The sequence below is a fragment of the Chroicocephalus ridibundus genome, chromosome 4 (genome assembly GCF_963924245.1).
Source record: "Chroicocephalus ridibundus chromosome 4, bChrRid1.1, whole genome shotgun sequence".
Taxonomy (NCBI): Eukaryota; Metazoa; Chordata; class Aves; order Charadriiformes; family Laridae; genus Chroicocephalus; species Chroicocephalus ridibundus.
Window position 1 is genome coordinate 15,686,779 of NC_086287.1, and position 18,793 is coordinate 15,705,571.

The 18,793-nt window shown below is 39.9% G+C and overlaps 1 protein-coding gene across 5 annotated transcripts in view; it reads right to left on the reverse strand.

Moving 5' to 3' along the window:
• Window positions 1–4,763: 4,763 nt before the first annotated feature.
• PLEKHA7 (pleckstrin homology domain containing A7) overlaps window positions 4,764–18,793 on the reverse strand; it is a 171,478-nt gene continuing 157,448 nt past the window's right edge. For 4 of the 5 annotated variants that reach the window (XM_063332308.1, XM_063332306.1, XM_063332311.1 and 1 more), the window contains 3 exons: window positions 13,829–13,962; window positions 12,863–13,005; window positions 7,787–9,608 (listed from right to left, as the gene is read on the reverse strand). In XM_063332308.1, the coding sequence (XP_063188378.1) occupies window positions 9,511–9,608; window positions 12,863–13,005; window positions 13,829–13,962 (375 nt within the window). In that variant the 3' untranslated portion in view covers window positions 7,787–9,510. The other variant, XM_063332307.1, reaches the window with a different exon arrangement.

The window sequence follows — 18,793 nt, forward strand, 5'->3', positions numbered from 1 at the left end:
AAACTGCATTTGTCTTTTCAAACAAGATTTGGCCACTGAAATTCCTCAAAAAACAGCTTATTTCCATCCCAATAGAAAGGCACAAGTCTGCCTGTACCCCAACGCGTCTTAGGAAACAACAGAGGAAAGTTAGATCTGTCGCAGAACAACGATTGCATCTGGTAAAAGTTTTAATCTGTTTCTAAACCACCCTGAAAATCTACCCGCACAAAGGTCAATGCAGGCGCGTTGTCAGCACAACGGGAGACTGAAACAGCCTGCGCAGGCCGAAAACCGCAGTGTGCCTGTTCCCCTCCCACTGGCCCGGGAATAGGGCAGCCCTCAAGACAAGTACCATCACAACCCTACTCCCATAAGGCCCTGCAGTCACAAAAGAGGATGTTCTCGGCCAGGTAAAAAGGGATCCATTTCTTTCTCAGCATCGTACAGGAATTCTTCCAGGCCAAGACAACTAGATCTCGAAGTTGCCCTGTAGCTTTATGCAACTGCTTTACAGTTTACTCTCCCTTTCTCCCTGCAGAGGAGGCTGACAACTTGATTCCTGAAAGCACAATTTATAGGCCAGCTTCAAAGCTATAGGTCCTTCTAAGGCTCTGGTTGGGGAATTCACATCAAAGCAGCTGTGCACATGTTGTTCTGATGCCAGGGAGGACGGTTGGTAGAAATCTCGGTGGATTTGTTACAGTCCCCAGAACAGGGATTAAATTATGCACTGAAGCTGCCTCTGTAAACTGCAGGAGACAAAGAGAATAAGTGGCAGTGCAATATCTCATAATCAAAGTCGGGCACAGTTATTTGCATCAGTCTCTTGGAAGCTGTCAGGGGATTAAGAGAAGGGACATGTGTCAAGGTACCCTCGCTGAAGGGACAAAGCGGGAGTTGGGTTTCTTTGCTTTTAAGACTGCCACCTCAACTGCATCTTTCCTGAGAAAAATATCTGAGTAGTACACAGGCGTCCAGCATCATGATGGGTAGATAAAAGTTACCTTAGTTTTTGCACAGCATTAAAGAAACAAAATACTTGGTGATTTAATCTTATTTGACTTGGTTTTGATGTGCAGGTGCAGAATGAGATCACGCTGACACTTTGTGCTATTATCTATCCAAATCCAGTAGCATTTACGGGGTCCATAGCTCAGGATGATCTAGTTGAGAAAAAAAAAAAGAGAAGCATGAAAAGTAACATACATCAAAAGAGGGGGGGTTGGTACCTTCAGTGAAGGAATACGGGGGCTCATAAAAAAACCCCTTCCTCCCTTTGAACTTTTTCAACACTGCCCACCTTGACCAGCAGGGAAATTCTCTCAAACTGTTACCATAAGTAAGCGTTCTTAACACAACTATATCAAGCTACGTTAAAGACTGCCGAAAGGTTTGACAATCTGAACTAGCTCCTTTTCACCCTCATGTTTCTTGCTAAAATTTAAAACAAATGCAGGTGAAGCTTTTAATCCTTAACTGGCTGGGGCCAAGTCTCCTTCCTGTTACAGCCACTGAGGTCTAGTAATCATGATCTTGTATTGTATGGATGCAGTAACAACATCTCTTTCCAAAATATAGCTCTTGGTTGGTTTTTTTTTTTCAAAAAGACTTCTTAACATAAACTGCTACCGGACACACAAAAAATAGAGAACAAATTTACTCAGTAATCAACTGATGGAGCCACTACCCAGATCCCGAATAAAATGTGTGTAAAATCATTTGTCAAGTCACTTTTAAAGTAGATTCAGTAAAGACAACTGAAGAGTCCTAGGGCATACAGAAGGCTTAGAGGAAGCCAAGGAACACAGCTACACTCATGAGATGTCCCTCTCTCTTCCCTCTGAGCCTCTCCATCCAGGTCAGGACTTGGAAAGTGAGCAGAGGAGCCAGTGCTGGTACTCGCCTTGGCAGTGGTCCCTCAGCTTTTGCCGATTCTGTGTCTTAGCACCAAATGAAAGGAGAATGGGATCAACGCGTGTGTGTGTGCATTCACACCCCCAACACACACGCACTACAACCATGTTGGGCAGAAGACAGAATCCTGTTCCATACTGGGAGAAGATGATGCTCAGAGGCGCAGTACGGAAGAAGCAGAGCAGAGACATAGGAGGACTGTTTAGCATGAACTAAGCAGTGAGAAAAGCCAACAATACAGACAATACAAGAGACAAATAGAATTAGCAGTGACTTTTCCAATGTCAACGTTTTCCCCAGAGTAGTACAACTCATTGTAATTAAATGTCACCAGCTACTTCATTTCATTAGAGTTACATCTTGCATAAGCCGCTGAGGGTTTCAGAAAACCTCCAAAAACATCCTGTGTCTCAAGAGATGAACCAGAAAACAGCGTTAAGGCTTTTCTCAATTCTGGCTCTAGAGACAAAATTGAGCCAACCCAAACCCCCTGACAACAGAACAGAACCCAGGCCAGAGACCGCAGCAGGCCACCCAACGCTCCCTCTTGCACTGGCACTTCGCAGCCCCTGAGGGAGAAGCACTCGCTCGGGCCAGGCTCTGTGCCAACCGCTTTCACCCCTGGCTCCGGGGCAAGCCGTTTCTACAGGGAGGCAGAAAGTTTCATTCATACTAGCCATTCCTAACTGCAATTTGGCAACAGCAGCTGCCAATAGAAAAGACAATTGTCCTGCTACCAAAATACTATTTTAAAGTCATCAGTGATAGTCTCCTTCACCCACTGCCACCATCAACACTCTACTCTCATTTACCTCATTCACAAGGTATTTTTTGTACTAGGACACTAGACTTAGACTCTCGCTTGCCAGCTATTCCTTCTTCTTGTTTCCTCCTCTACAATTTAGGCTGAGTCCCCTTGTTAAAGCATTTTGCTCCTGCCTGAGTCCATGTATTCCAGCTCCCTCAATCTTTCCACAGCCTCTCACTGCAAACCACTGGCTGTTCTCCACTCTCACCTTCAGCCTCTCACTTGGTCTTGTTTGCAGGTACATCTCTGCCATCATTTCCTACAAACTCACCACTCACCTTTGTGTTCTGAACCTCTCCCTCCCTTTAGCGCTTTCTTATGTTACAGTTGCTGCTAAAAGGCTGCTTCTAGCTGGCAACAAGAAAACAGCATTGTCCTTTAAGCTTACGTCTTAAAACACTATTTCATCCATAACTGCTCCAAAAATGCTAATTCTCTCAGTGTTTTCTTTGGGGGCTGTTGTACACTCTCTGTAAGGCAGCCAGGAGCACTGACAAGTAAATAACAAGTAAACAGTGCACAAATGTACACGTATGCAATACTTCCTGCTTTTATGTACTTCTATAATTAGCTCTCAAAGTTATTCTGCCATCTCCCAGTAATTTCATGGTAGGCTTTATAATTTTACCTTCTTCTTAGGTTTACCTGTAGTTTAACTTTCAAAGTACGGTTGTTGCACAGAATACCTCAACAGACTTGTATTAAAAATGCTCTTTAAAATTCCAAAGCTTTGAACTAAAGAAGTATCTCAAGAAGTTTTCATGGAAAGTTCATCTCGGTTGGTTCAATTCAGCTACAGTTAGATGCACCTTTTCAAATAATGGAAAAAAAAATGTAAAGGGGTCAGACCCAATCAATACAGTTGTTCAAACAGAATTTCAGGCACTGTGATGTGTGTATTTTTTGTGCTCTTTCTTTGTACTGCTCCACTGTGAAGAAAGGTTGCTTTTGCTAGTAGAGCAATGAAAGTCTTAGCCTTTTGAATACAGCCAAATAACCAATGGGAATGTTTACTAGGTGTGGAAAATGTAGCAATTTTTCATGTTCTTCTTGTGCATGGCTTTGTTCTTTTTATAACTACGAAATACACAGACACACGCACACGCGGCACAAGCAAACACTTTAAAATACCCGAAGACAGACAGAAATCAGAGGGCCAACATCAGATCATGCCTTCTATATCTTCTAAGTTTTGACACTAAGTAAATCTGGTCTTTCCTTCATATAACACCCAGAAGTTAATTGCCAAGACACATGGGAAATACGTGGGTTTACAGAGGGGAAGAGATGCTGATATAAAATACATACACATATATTTGAAGATCTGGAAATCAGATGAGTAAATGGTGCAGGTGGAAAACTAAGGATGTAAACAGCACCAGACCACGTTGGGAGTGCTCCGCTTTCTCAAAACTCCAACCCCTCCCTCCAAAGGCTGCTCTCGGGGGCACCCGACACCGCCTCACTGGGCCTTTGACAATTTTCTTGGAAGAGCGGCGCCCAAGTTTAGTACTACCTTTCAGTAGCTTCCAGTTCCACACATAAGCAACTTTCTAGAATAGAATCCCTTAATGCAGCTGCTTCCTGGAAAACTTTTCTATCTAGGGTTTTTTTCCAACTGTTCCAAAACAGTCTGGATGGCTCGTAACTACTGCTACTGCCCAGTCCTTCAAAAGAAGAGCTTCATGTAGACGTACAAAGACAAGCAACAGCTCTACAGGATTCCCTACCAGCCCAGCAATATCTACAAACTCCCAATAACAGTAGTGGGAAAAAGGGGGTGTGAGGGTGTTAGGGAAGTTCAAAAAGGTGAAAGCGGCGCTACTTACGAGTATCGGGCTGTAGGTTTATACATTCAGCTGTGCAATAAAACTTTAATAATTTTAGTTGAAGAAACTGAAAACAGATGTATAAGGGAAGGCAGTCTGCATAATTTTTGCTTGGTATAAAATTACAAGACACTAATTAGAAAACAGCACCTTCAAAAGAAGAACTAATACAAATTTCTAATTAATTTCTGTTTCTTTAATTATAATTAGTCCCAAACACTTAAGCCGCTTAATAGGCAGAGAAAAAAAGCCACTTTGTGACCAAAACTATATTGATCTGCAAGTAGACATCATTTATTTCTAGTCTTAATATTCGAACAGTAAGTAACACCTACAAAACAGGATTTTGATTAAAAGAAACAGGACTGAAAAAGGAAATTGACCCAAACCAAACACTATATGCATATGAAAATTAGTCCCAATAATTTAAATAAATACACCTAGCCCTGAAAAAAAAAAATGGTCACTGGAGAACAGCATTTCATGTATTTCATAAAAAGTTTTGAAAGAAAAGTTATCTTGACTTATTTTTTTCCCAAATATGAGATTAACTATGGACACAGACCAAAATCTTTAGAAAGACTAGTTTTGTTAAAAACATTAACGGTGTAATTACTTAGGGCAAGATCCTTCTCCTTTATGCATGCCTGAATGAGCAGATTTTGTGCGTGTGATCAAAGGAAAGAAAATTAACATCTCCCACAACCTGCAGAGCCAAAGCGCCTGCATCCCTTTGCCTTCACTGCTGGGGAGCAGACGGAATTCAGAGTCAGTGGCCACTGCGGGCTGGGATCCCACGGGCTCTGCTCTTCCCCCGCCAATTGTGGCCACATGCTCTTCCCTCCTGCTTAACAAAGCCTCTGGAGAAAGAACGCCCGTTTCGCTCAACCACCAAACGCGGTCAAAGGCCCCTTTGTGTGCCTGAGAAACAGGAGGAGCATGCCGTAAGCAGCTCAGCTCTGAATTTCTGCACCTGAAGGTCAAGTACTCGCATTCTCAAATATTTGCTCTCGAGTTCGCAGAGTCAACGCGAAGCCACAGAAATACTTCTGACTGCTTCCTTACGTTTTGTTCTAGAGATTAAGTTTCAGAGGAATTAAACATTTCCACTGGTCTCCATCAAGCTGATGTCATTTGAGGGATGCCTGTCAACTGATGTCATTACACTGCTATAGTGTAAATCACTGCTGGTTAACGGCTACTGAAATCTGCTTTGCCAGTTGCCCACCAACCCTCTCTTTGGTCAATACCCCATTCACACACTGTGCCTGTTACTACGGGATGCCTCCAGGTTTCTTGTTTATTCGTTTTTAAATGGAAGTTACTTTTGATACTTTATTTCACCAGAAACTAAAGGGCTAAGACTGTCAGGCAAACATACGCATCTAAAAGATAGGAAGGACAGTACTGTAGTCATTGTGTTTAGGAGACAGCCCTGGAAAACCTTTCTATTCAAGAATAAAGGCAGATTTCATCAAATGCTAAAAAAACATTTCTAAAAGCAAAAAGAAAATAAAACTGAAGCTTTGGTACAGGGGGAACCTGATCCAAATCCCAGTGAAGCGAGTGCAAATGGACTTCGATGGAATTTGAACCAAAGAAGAGCAAAATGTGGTAACACCACAAACGACTCCAGATTTTCAGCCACATGGACACCAATAAGAGAGTAGACATGACAGAGGCAATAGGAAGCAATTAGGTTAATATTTTAATCTGTACATATACCATTTTCCAAACGGTTACATTTTACTTAAATTAATGTTTTCTTGCAAAATATTCATTTATGCTTTCAAAACTTTTTATAAAGGCAAAAATAAATCATTATTTTGGCAAAAGGTTTTGAAGTTGATACTGGCAGTATTGAGGTAAAATAGATTGCATTAGCTAAATATATACTTTTAAGAATATTTCTGAGTATAGTGTTAATATAATATGATTTGTCTTAAAGTCTGAAACTTGAAGGTCAATTTCGAGGGTTTTGTAGCTATTACTTGAATACAGCAAATGAACAACTTAGTGGTTTCACAAAATACTGCAGGAATATTTCTCGGTCATTTCTCATCCAGAGCTGTACTCAACTAATAATTACACGGTGGGAAATTTTTGCATGTCTTGCATTCAATGCGTACACAGCCTTTTTTTCAAGTAAAGTACTTGCAGCAATTCATTTAATCTTCTTTTCTCCTTATGTAATTACCTCACCCTTTGCCCTTTACATAAGTAAAACACTGAATTTCAAAGTTTGGCAAAGTTAAGCACCAGGTGAACATACATATGAAATTAGCAGGTGCCACATTACATTAGTTTTGCTGTTTCTAGGATAAATACTAGTCAATACATCATATTGTAATGCTTATTGAAAAAAATCAGAAGAAAAATACATATTTACTAGTAAAATGACATATCCTATTATACTTTTTATTGCTTAGTTCACATATTTTACTTAAAAGTTCTCTTCTTCCACATCTCAACTTTCAAAAAAATAAAAATAAAATTTGTTAGCTGTGTGTTACTGAGGGGACAGCACTACTGTCAAGAGCAACCTACATACTGGGTACTGATACCAGCAAGTTAATCATATGGGATCAAAAAAGCGAATGGGAGTTAAAACTGGCTTTCATTATGGCTTTTGTGGAAAATTTCAGCTATACGGTGGTTACCGATACTTAGAAATTCAAGCTACAAGTTCCTTGCAATGTAGCGTTTAATGGGCAAAAGGGTGGGTGGTGAACTCTACAAACATATTCAATCCAAACCACCCTCTCAGCAAACGTCTGACTGGCGTTAGCTCTACCCACACCCTATGAATGTGCTTCTAGGCTTGTTCAAATGTGCATTTTCTTCATGTAACTTTACATTGTGCATCTGAGCCTGAGGGGGAAGTAACAGCATCTTTTAACATCTATGCAAGTAGTTTTTCTTAAAATGAAGTGAGCCCTTGATTTAAAAAAGTTCTAAAATACATTGTCCTAAAAATACATTGTCAGTATTTTACAGAGTTTATTAAAAGTGCCATTTATTCATATAAAAAGTCTGAACTAAACTGAAGTCAAAATAAAATTATTTGCGATTCTCTTCATTTTCATAGAAAATCCCCCTATTATTCTCTGAATTCTCAGAAGAACGTGTCATCAGCCGATGAATATCTTCACAGAAAGCTGGGAATCAATCTCCTCTTCCTTCCCCGCAGCGTCACTAGGTGGGATTTGCTTGGAGTCTTATGTTAGTGTTCACTTACTGCTTTGGCTAGCATGAAGTAAAATAAAACATGGTTAAATATTAGCGGGAGTACACCAATACCAAGAAGTAAGCGCTTTCAGGAAACATTTTTTTTACTAAAGCCTTCTGCAGTTTGACAGAACGAACGATTCATCTGGACACATTAAGCGACCAATTATCTCATGACGCCACTGATGCTCAAACTCCTGTGTCCCCTGCATGTCGCTGGTTAGTGCAGCTAGTTTTTGATTATTTTTCCTGATGAAAATGAAGGGGTTTATATATGTGTGTGTGAATATATATCTATACATACACATGAACGTATGTATACTTATACAGACATGTGATACACGTGTTTTTAAGTCAGTCTGGAATCACAGAATGGTTGAGGTACAAAGGGACCTCTGAAAGTCACCTGGTCCAAGCCCCCTGCTCGTCTAATACCCTGGGACCGTGTGGTTACTTTTCTGGGTTCTTGAGGCCGCACATGGGTACCCTATTTGTTTGCAAAGATAGTGACAATCAATTAGCATATCCCTGGATATAATAGTAGAGTCAAGTGTAATTCAGACACAGTAAAGATGGTAGAATCTGGTTCTCAGAAAGATAAACTGAACCAGAAAAGCAAAAAGCTAATTCCATCAATGACTGGAGAGGCTTCTAATGCCTATACACCTCTCTTGATATAAATTTGTCATTTTTCACAGGCCTTGTAGAAAGCGGGTCACTGCCCATTTGTGCCTTTCTGGTATGTGCTCATTTTTATTTAGATTTTTATTTTTTGCTCAGATATTTGACTCTGATCAGTGACAATGAAAACAAAGGTATCTAGAGATTAATGCTATTGAAGTTATTCACTAAATCAATCCTCTTGACGACTTCATCTATGTTTTAGCTTTTTGTCCAACATCAGGCAATAAAATTAGGCCAAAGAAAATCAGAAAGGTGAGAATAATTTCGAAGTAAACTATGGAAGTATGACAAGTGTCTTAACTAGGGGCACACTTAGTGGTCAAGTATCATAATATTTACAGGTTTTCCTATGTCAAATATGGAAAACTCCAAAAGTACTACTGGGAAGAAATGATACACAGTTCTTTATAAGGACAATGAAATTATCACAATTTTAATACTTGAAATAGCAAAATAATCCAATTAGAGACAAAAATCAAATCTTCTGTTAACACAATTCAACGACAAACACATAAAGGCATGAAAAAGTCAAACGCAATATCGTAGAATTAGTTATAAAGGGCCAAAATTTCAGCGCACCTTAATTAAGACTCCGATGATAGTTCATGTGTAAGATACCAGCCCATAAATGAGCCCCCTGTTTATACAACTTTGCACTTTGGATTTTCTTGAGCAGCAACTGCCACGTGCAGGCAAAAACACCTACGCACCCCTATGGTAGCCACAGGAGTACACAACCCTAGCCACCGGAGTACAAACTGGTGCTGAAAATCTGGCCCCACGCTACCGAGAGTACAGATGTCTCTCTCCTTCACCACATTATGGAAGATTATGGAAGCATCTTATCTGTAGAGCGACAGCAGTTATTTGAAGACTTCATTAGCCCACATGTTAGCCTATTAGAAGCAATATTTACAAGAATAAAAGGTTTCTGAAAAATAGATGCATGCGTTCATTTGGATCTAATTTAGGTTTAGTAAAAATGTGAAAATTCAGCAAGCCACAGCAAAGGCGCATTGGCAAATCAGACATGCCGAGAGCAGTTAGTTCTTACTTTTAAGGTGTTTAAACAAATGTGTAGTGAAATCCATTGCTTAAGGGGGAGTGAGGTGGCTGTGGTACAGAAGGTGAGGGTGCTTTAGATGGATAGGTCAACTGCTGAGCTAGAAGGGATCACATACAGGAATTAGGCTGCACAATCAAACATTCATATTATAAACGGAGCGACCTTAATTTTCTACCACATGAATAGGAAACCTGATTAGTAATGCAATAAGGTGTTACACTATTTTAGTTAAACGGAACATAATTTAAACAACAACATTTCTACCTACTGTTTTTTTCTATTAGTTGCTTAAGTTATGCAAATAAACGTTCCTGTTTTGATGAGAATATGGACAACCTATCTTAAGATGAAGTTTCATTGGAACATTTTAAGGCCCACAACACTGATATAACCTAATCCAGCTCTGCTTTTAAAACTACAGTTCTGGACTAGCACCTATAGTTGCTGATTTCAAGATTTCACTGAGGTTGTAAAGGTTTTCAACGTTTCCTTTGTTATATGCCAATGACTTGAAACAAAAATAATATATAGAAAAATCACACATTTTGCTTAGTACAGTGCATGATATAGTAAATATATTTTCAGATCTCAGCTTGAAACTTCAGGATAAAGAATAGAATGATTAAAACTATCCCTGTTTACAAACCAGAGCAATGGTATAGTATTAGAAGACAATAATCATAAACCTAAAGTAATTGAAACTCAGTCTTAAATTCTGCTTTTACATTTTGGAGGGCCAAAAGCAGATATATTTCATAAATTGTGTGTTTTGGAATTGACTTCTTGATACTCCTGCATTTGATTTTAATCTTCCAGATTCTTGGCATGATTTCCATTTAGAAGGTTGACTTCTTACTAGGAACAGAGGAGCTCTAAAATGCTGCTTTACAAGAATTAGATAAATGTACAATTTATTTTAAAATATTTATATTATAGCATCTTAACATAACCTAACTGTTTCCCCCTGAAAAGTGGGAAACGCTACGCTTCACAGTCTTTTCATAAACAAATCTTTGTAAAATATCTTGATATTTAGTTTTGGATTTTCAGATACAGTCTGCTTCATCAACAAGGAGTAAATGACAAAAAAAAAAATAATCAAACTACAAAAATAGGAATGTGAAGGAATCTGTAAAATTAGGATAAATAAGAACGTACAGTCAGCTGTGCAAAGCATCAAATGCCTTTCTTTTCAATCACTTTAGATCATCAGAAAATAGTCCGTAACTAAGAAACCTGAACACTTTTTACGGTTTGCGTATTTTCTACCAAAACCAAACCACTCAGGTTTTTTGGTTGTTTTTTTTTCAGAATTCCTTGAAAAGCGCTTGTTTTTAAAGTAGCAAGTAATAATTGAAATCAAAGCAAGACATGTTTCAAGAAATGACTGTTTGAGATACAAATGTGGCAAGGAAAACTGCACACACATAAAGGTTTGGGCTTCCTTAAAGAATCAAGGACTTGGTTACTATGTTAGGTTTTTTTTAAGTGTCTAAGAGACAAAAGAGCTAGATGCTATACTTCAGAAAGAAAGTTAAATTAAAAATCATCTCACAACTAACTGAAATTTTTTTTCAAGCAGCATTTACATGTTTCAGTGCCGATATACATTTTAATTCCCTCTTTGGGGAGAAATAAAGAATTAAGAAGATTTCTTTGGTTATGTATACCTAAGAATATGTGGTGATCGCAATTTTGAAATAATTACAATTAAGAAATAAAATATAACCCAAAAATCAGTAGTAATGAAAACATAGCTACTACATTCACTATACAACATAAAAAGATCAAACATACTTCAGTACTGTACAGTTACTGCAACTTCACCACACCCAGAAGTAAGTTAACTGGCCACATGAGGACTGTTTAATCTTCACTAAAGGCAGGCACTCTGCTCTTATTGTACCGACACAGAGGAATAATTCCTTGTATGAGCTGCGTTCATCTTGGCTGATCTTAGCTTTGGTGCTAGATTTTCCCAGGAGAAGTTAGAACCCATGTGGCAAAACGCTGTGTCGGTTCATTCCTCCTGAAACACAAGGCCGCTCTCCATAACCAAAGTGTGCGAGTCCCTCTTACAAGGACCTGGTTACTAGGACTGGGACCAGACTGCCTGCGGAGAAGCCGTTTTGACTCATAGATGCCTGAAGGTCCAAAAGGTTGTTTCTGAAAATGCTCCCAAGATTTTACGGTTCTAAGGTTTGGTTTTTTGTTGTTGTTTTTTTGTTTGGTTGTTTTGGTTTTTTTTAATAATGTCTAGCCTCCTCAGCGAATCATGAAATCCCTTCCGGTCAGTTAAATTACCCACAGAACCTCTCCAAAGTCTCAAGAGTCATATATTGAAAATGTATTCCAACCCCCCAAAATCCCTTTCCCCCTAGGTTTAGCTGCCACTGCATTCGTGAGTATACAGCCACATCAATCACCCGTCAGTTACTATAGATACATATTAGCATCTGGATATTGGAATAATCTGTCTTTAATGGGAAGGTCTAAAGGGCTTCTGTGGCAAGTGCCATAAGTTTAAACTGACATCTTCAGATGAGAAATGTGCATATTTTTTCTCCATCATAGTTGAAGTTTCCATTATTTCCATTCTCCACTGGAACAGTGAACTGTGCCAGTTATAAATGGCCAGTCAGATACTTGCTAGAATAGCTGCTGCATGTTTTACTGTGTGATACAAATCTCTTGACATTTCTTACTTATTTCAACTGTAAAGCAATCAAGAGTGAAATTATCACTTTCAGTAACGTATTGCACAGGATCTATTAATTTCCAGGCATCAAGCAGAATTCATGCACAGCTCTCTTGCTCTGACCTCTAATCTTGGTCACCAGACAGAAACATGCCAATACCCATTTTACAATGTCTTTTTCAGCCTGTTGTCATACAGCTCAAGCTGCGAATGATTGTACTCTAATCTCAGTCACTGGATCAGGGAATCTTTCTGTTAAAAAAAAATTTAAAACCCCTTTGCCTTGATTTTTTTTTAAATGAAAGATCAATTTACATTTTAAAAATGAATATAGAAATACCTCAACTAATGTAACTATAGGGAATTCATTGAAAATGTTAATTTTTTTAGTACTAGTAATAAGTTTCCAAGCAAGTTTCCAAGCTCTGAACTTACTGATCATACTATTTTGTCCCCTTCACCCTGTCCATTGGACGCCAAATATCTCAACGAAAATCTTTAGTCTCTCTAAATGTGTTATCTATGCACACTTTTCACTATTTTGAATACGAACGACTAAAACTCTCTCTTATGCCAGGAGTTCAGCAACAACCTCACACAACTTTAGAAGCTGGTAAGAAAGAGCTGTTATTTTGTAAATAACTAAGTATTACCTGCTACCTCCTTGCTCCTCTGAGAGGCTTCAGAAGCCAAAGCGTATGATATGGTAATGATGCGCTCCTGCTCTTGCAGCTGTGAATCTAAATCAACCGAGTTGTGTTTGTCCTGGGCAACAGTAGGCTGTAGATTGTGCATACTAGTGGGAAAGTGCAAAACAACATTAACATTTACAAACATACAGAAGAATCCACCATGCAGATGAGAACAAGCTTGAATTCACACAGCAGTTTTCAGATCTCATCTATCAAGCGCTGTATTTTATTGAAGTTCTTTAAGTAGTGTTAGATATTGTATGCAAATGACTGCAGCATGCAAAGACAAATGATGCAGCCATTACACATCTAGTCATAATTTCTGTATAGTCTTAAGTACATCTGAAAGTCCTTTGCTGTAAATACGCTGTTTACATGAAAGCGCTACCAAAAAATGCGATTTATTTGAAGTTGTTAATAAAATTTGGTAGTGCCCAGAGGAAAAGGTATAACCTGGTGGTCCTCAGGTACAGTCTCTTCCCCAAAAGACAGCAGGTACTTGAGGTAATCAAATTCTTGAAACTGAATGTTTCAGTTGACTCTACATTAGCTGTAAACAGCCAACAGTGTTCTTTCAGAACTCCATCTCTCTGGAGACAACTGAAACTTGCTCTCACACTGACTTTTCTTCTGCTTTTGGCCAGATCTGTGCCTGTCCTTCCTCCTCATTCTCATCTACAAGTTGCTTGTTAAGGAATTACTACTATTTTAGGATATTCTGAAAAAAAATGGCCATACACAAAATTTGTCATTATCTCTTCTACTCTGTTTTAAAAAGGAGTTTTAAGTATACTACATAAATTCTGCGTGCATTTTCTAAAAGTCACAAGTTACACTTTGATAATCCAACAGGAATAAGACTGTCGTATGAAGTTAGTTACCAATGTTTTACATCAGCCCTATATAAGATTTGGAAAAAAACCTGACCTTGATTTAGTAAGAATATTCTTTATCTTTTCTGCTTTGCGCTGCCTTGCTGCCAGTTCTTCTGTAGAAAGAGGCTCTTCTGGCTCCAGTTCAACATAGCGTTCTGGAATTGCAACCTTCTTGGGTTTTGACAACTGCGGAAGGAAAGCAAGCATCAAGTTTTTAATAACAAAGACTTACAAAAAATTGAGATAAATTCTCCTCAATGGGAGAACACAGTGAAAAGAATAAAGCGTGGGCTTTCACAGTCAATACATGTACCTGATACTAAACACTCCCTCTGGATACGAGCTGATGCCCTTTTAACAGTGTCTTTTCCCTCTGATTCATTTTACTTTAGAAGATAGATCAAACAAATATTATAGAGGATTACCACAGAAATCAGAACCAACAGAGAACCTTTCTTCAGCTCAGGCTTAGAGCCCAAAGTAGAACGTTGCCTAAAGCTGTTACAGTAGAAAGAAGCAACCACTACAAGACTCACTGGACAACCTGAGATTTTTATGCCATGATATTTATGTCATGCCAGAGAGAACTTCCTACAACTGAAAGAAAATATCACCTAAAGTTTTAATCTAGGGTATCAGGTATTATTCTTTTGAGAACGCATCATCTTCCAGAAGCAGTGAAGAAAAAAAAAAGAAGAAGAAAAACAGTCGTTTGTAATCATCTTAAGAAATTCTTGAACTATAAAATCTGAAATTCTAGGTGTTCAAAAGTTGTCCAGGGCACTGACCCAGAAACATATCACATCGTACAATTGTAACAACACATTGCAGGCACATAATTCTGTAGACTGAAAATTTTACTACGATTGCACAAATGCTAGCAACAAGTTTTTGTTAGCATCAGTTTCTTTGTGGGAAATTTTTGCTCCACATAAAAGACAAAAATCACCCAATGAAAATTCAGTTTGCCAATGGACTTTGAAAACCAATGCTTATTAAAGAGAACAGCTTGCTTTTGAAAAGCACAGATAGAAGATGTGTGAATATATAAAAATAAGTAAAGAGGAACTATTTTTTTCTTCTTCTCTTTAGATTTCTGTTAAAACATTCATGAGGCAATGAGCTTTCAGAAGCCAAAGTTTTAAATAAAAATAATCCTAAACTTTTCACCACTGAACTTAGTCCACGCTAATTCAATGGCATAAGTAAAATGGTCTGACCTAACCTTCAGTAATTAGGCTCAGTAATTTGCAGGCAATCATAGGCCCAAAGCACACAATACAGTCATTGGCATTCATAACCACATTAAAATCAAATCCTTAAATATTTTTATACTTCCTTCTCAGTAAACCCAAGGCCAATGCTTCCTGAAAAAATCCTCATTTTCCACGACACTTTTTTACCTTCAAATCCAACTCCTCTCTGGAGCTACACGTACATATATTTTTTTTCATTTTTTTTTTTTTAATTTATATGTCTATTTCCATACTGTAACTAACCCGGATCAGCTCATCCTGCCACTTCCAGAATAACAAACTCTGTTATCATGTGAATAGCAGATTTATTGGCCTTAAAGACTCAACTGAGTACATTTCCTTATGAGGCACAGAAGCACCTCCAGTGCAGAAGTGCCTGCCAGGTGAAGAGGGTGGGTATGTGAAATGGAAAAGGACATCTGGGGTATCTTGTGAAAGAAGATTTACACTCAGAGCTTCAAACCTGCTTTGGTTTGGAATTCTCATCTGGAGAAGGCTGGAACAGGCTGCCCAGGGAGGCTGTGGAGTCCCCTTCTCTGGAGATTTTCAAGGCTCGCCTGGATGCAGTCCTGAGTAATGTGCTCTAGGCAATCCTGCTTTAGCAGGAGAGTTGGACTAGGCGATCTCTAGAGGTCCCTTCCAACTCTGAAGATTCTGTGATTCTGTGGTTACTCTGAAGTAGGATAGAAACGCCTATAAGCAAAAATGTTTCCTATCCTAGGCTTAAGGCACTAATTTGGATGTATGAAGTGATTCACGTAGCCCTGCAGACCTTCTGGAAAAAAAAAACTAATAGCAGAATGCACCAAGAAAAGGTAACTCAACAAAAGTATTTTTTCCATTTCTGAAGTTTACAGCAGCCCTGCATTTTCTGTAGAAAATATACAAAGATTAATTGAAAGATACACTCATACACTCAATAGATAATGGCTCAGAGATACCACCTCTTACAAATAACACTTTATATAAAATGATGCATTTCCAATAGCTTTCAAAAGAGTAGAGGTGCTTTTTAATTATAATTAATAATTTTACTAACTTTCCACCCACCATGGCATTTTACACAGTGCATAGTACCTACTGAAATCTTTCCACTTGCTATATTCTTTCTTTTCCACAAGATGGCTCAATCGCATTTCAAACAAATACTTCCCTCAGTTAGTAAAGTTTCAAAAGATGTAGTGCCCAGAACACCAACCAAGTCATTTGAAAAGCTGACAGGAATGTGTTTTCTGTTCTGACCAGAATAAAGCAGAGCTTCCTCTTCTCTACCATGTTCTGCCAGTCAAAATGAAGTGTGAAGTAGCTCTGGGGAAATAACTTCTACTTCATTGCTGTTCCTTATTTTCAAATACTCTTGATGTTGTGAAAAAGATTGGTGCCCAAGTTATCTTTTCTTCCATTTTACCAGTTAAAAGAAAGGGAGCAGACAGAAATGGACGGATAACACTACATGTCTGGCGCCCTTGTGAGGGTTTTGGCTTTTATGACAACAGGATATTCTTTGATGAATATAACCTATTAGAGAGGGATAGGAACCACCTGCCTAGAAGAGGCAAGAGAATCTTTGGCAGCAGGTTGGCCAACTTAGTGAGGCAGGCTTTAAACTGAGAGACTTGGGGAGTGGGGTCCAAAATGGCAGTGTTCATGCCATTGCATCCAACTGGGAATAAGCCAGGCCAATCAGAGCAGCGACAAATGTTCCTTAGCTGACTCAAGAGGAGGACCAGAAGACCAGCAACCTCAAGGGTGTGTATAACTACGGTGGATCCTCTTGCACTACTCCAGGGAAACCTGCATGCTCGACTACCTCTCTGAAATGCCCGTACACCAATGCACGCAACATGGGGAACAAGCAAGAAGAACTAGAGGTCTGTGTGCAGTCACAGGGCCATGATCTCATTGCAATTAGAGACACGGCAGGAGAGCTCATATGACTGGAATGCTCTCATGGATGGCTATGTACTTTTTCGGAAAGACAGGCCAGCAGAGCGAGGTGGTGAAGTTGCTCTCTATGCAAGAGAGCAGCTGGAATGTACTGAGCTCTGCCTAGGGGTGGATGAAGAACGTGTTGAGAGCTTATGGGTAAGGATTAAGGGACAGGCTAATATGGGTGACACTGTTGTGGGTCTTTACTACAAATCACCGGATCAGGAAGAGGAAGTCGATGAGGCCTTCTACAGACAGCTGGAAATAGCCTCACGATCACAGGCCCTCGTTCTCATGGGGGTCTTCAACCACCCTCATATTTGCTGGAAAGGTAACACAGCCTGGCACACACAGTCCAGGAGGTTTCTGCAGTGCATTGATGATAACTTTTTGACACAGGTGGTGGAGGAGCCAATGAGGAGAGGTGTGCTGCTGGACCTTGTGCTGGACTAGTTTGGGGATGTGAAGGTTGGGGATAGCCTTGGCTGCAATGACCACGAGATGCTGGAGTTCAGGATCCTGCGTGGAAGAAGCAGGGCAAAAAGTAGAATTACAACCCTGGACTTCAGGAGAGCTGACTCTGGCTTCTTCAAAGACATACTTATAGGAATCCCATGGGCTAAGGCTCTAGAGGGTAGGGGGGTCCAAGAGAGCTGGTTATATTTGAGCATCACTTCCCCTAAGCTCATGACGGATGCATCCCTATGAGTAAGAAATCAAGTAAAAGAGGCAGGAGACCTGCATGGATGAGCAAGGAGCTTCTGGAAAAACTCAAATAAAAGAAGGCAGTCTACAGAATGTGGAAAAAGGGACTGGCTGCTTGGGCAAAATATAGAAATGTTGTCAGAGTATGCAGGGATGCAACAAGGAAGGCTAAGGGTCACTTGGAATTAAACCTCGCAAGGGTTGTCAAGGGAAATAAGAAGGGCTTCTTCAAGTACATCAGTAGCAAAAGGAACACTAGGGAAAATGTGAGCCTGCTGCTGAATGAGGTGGGTGTCTGGTGACGGAGGCAAAGGCGGCAGAGTTACTGAATGCGTTCTTAGCTTCAGTCTTTACTTCCTTCTTTCAGCCTCACCTCCATCCCTGGAAAGGTGATGGAACAGCTCACTGGATGTCATCTCTAAGCATGTAGAGGAAAAGAAGGTTATCGGGAACGGTCAACATGGATTCACCAAGGGGAAATCATGCTTGACCAAACTGATAGCCTTCTATGATGGCATGACTGGATGGATAGATGAGGGGAGAGCAGTGGAAGTCATCTACCTTGGCTTCAGCAATGCTTTTGACACCGTCTCCCAGAACATCCTCATAGGTAAGCTTAGGAAGTGTGGGTTAGATGACTGGACAGTGAGGTGGACTGAGAACTGGCTGAATGGCAGAGCTCAGAGGGTTGTGATCAGCAGCTCAGAGTCTAGTTGGAAGCCTGTAACCAGCAGTGTTCCCCAGGGGTCCGTACTGGGTCCAGTCTTAGGCAACATATTCATCAATGACCTGGACAGGTTAGAGAGTTGGGCAGAGAACCTAATGAAGTTCAACAAGGGCAGGTGTAGGGTCCTGCACCTAGGGAGGAATAACCCCATACACTGGTACAGGTTAGGGATTGACCTGCTGGACACTAGCTCTGCAGACAGGGATGTGGGAGTTCTGGTGGACAGCAAGTTGACCATGAGCCAGCAATGTGCCCTTGTGTTCAAGAAGGCCAATGGTCTCCTGGGGTGCATTAAAAAGACCGTGCCCAGCAGGTCAAGGGAGGTCATCCTCCCCCTCTAGGGAAGAGGAAGTGAGGCCTGGTGAGGCCACATCTGGAGTACTGTGTCCACTTCTGGGCT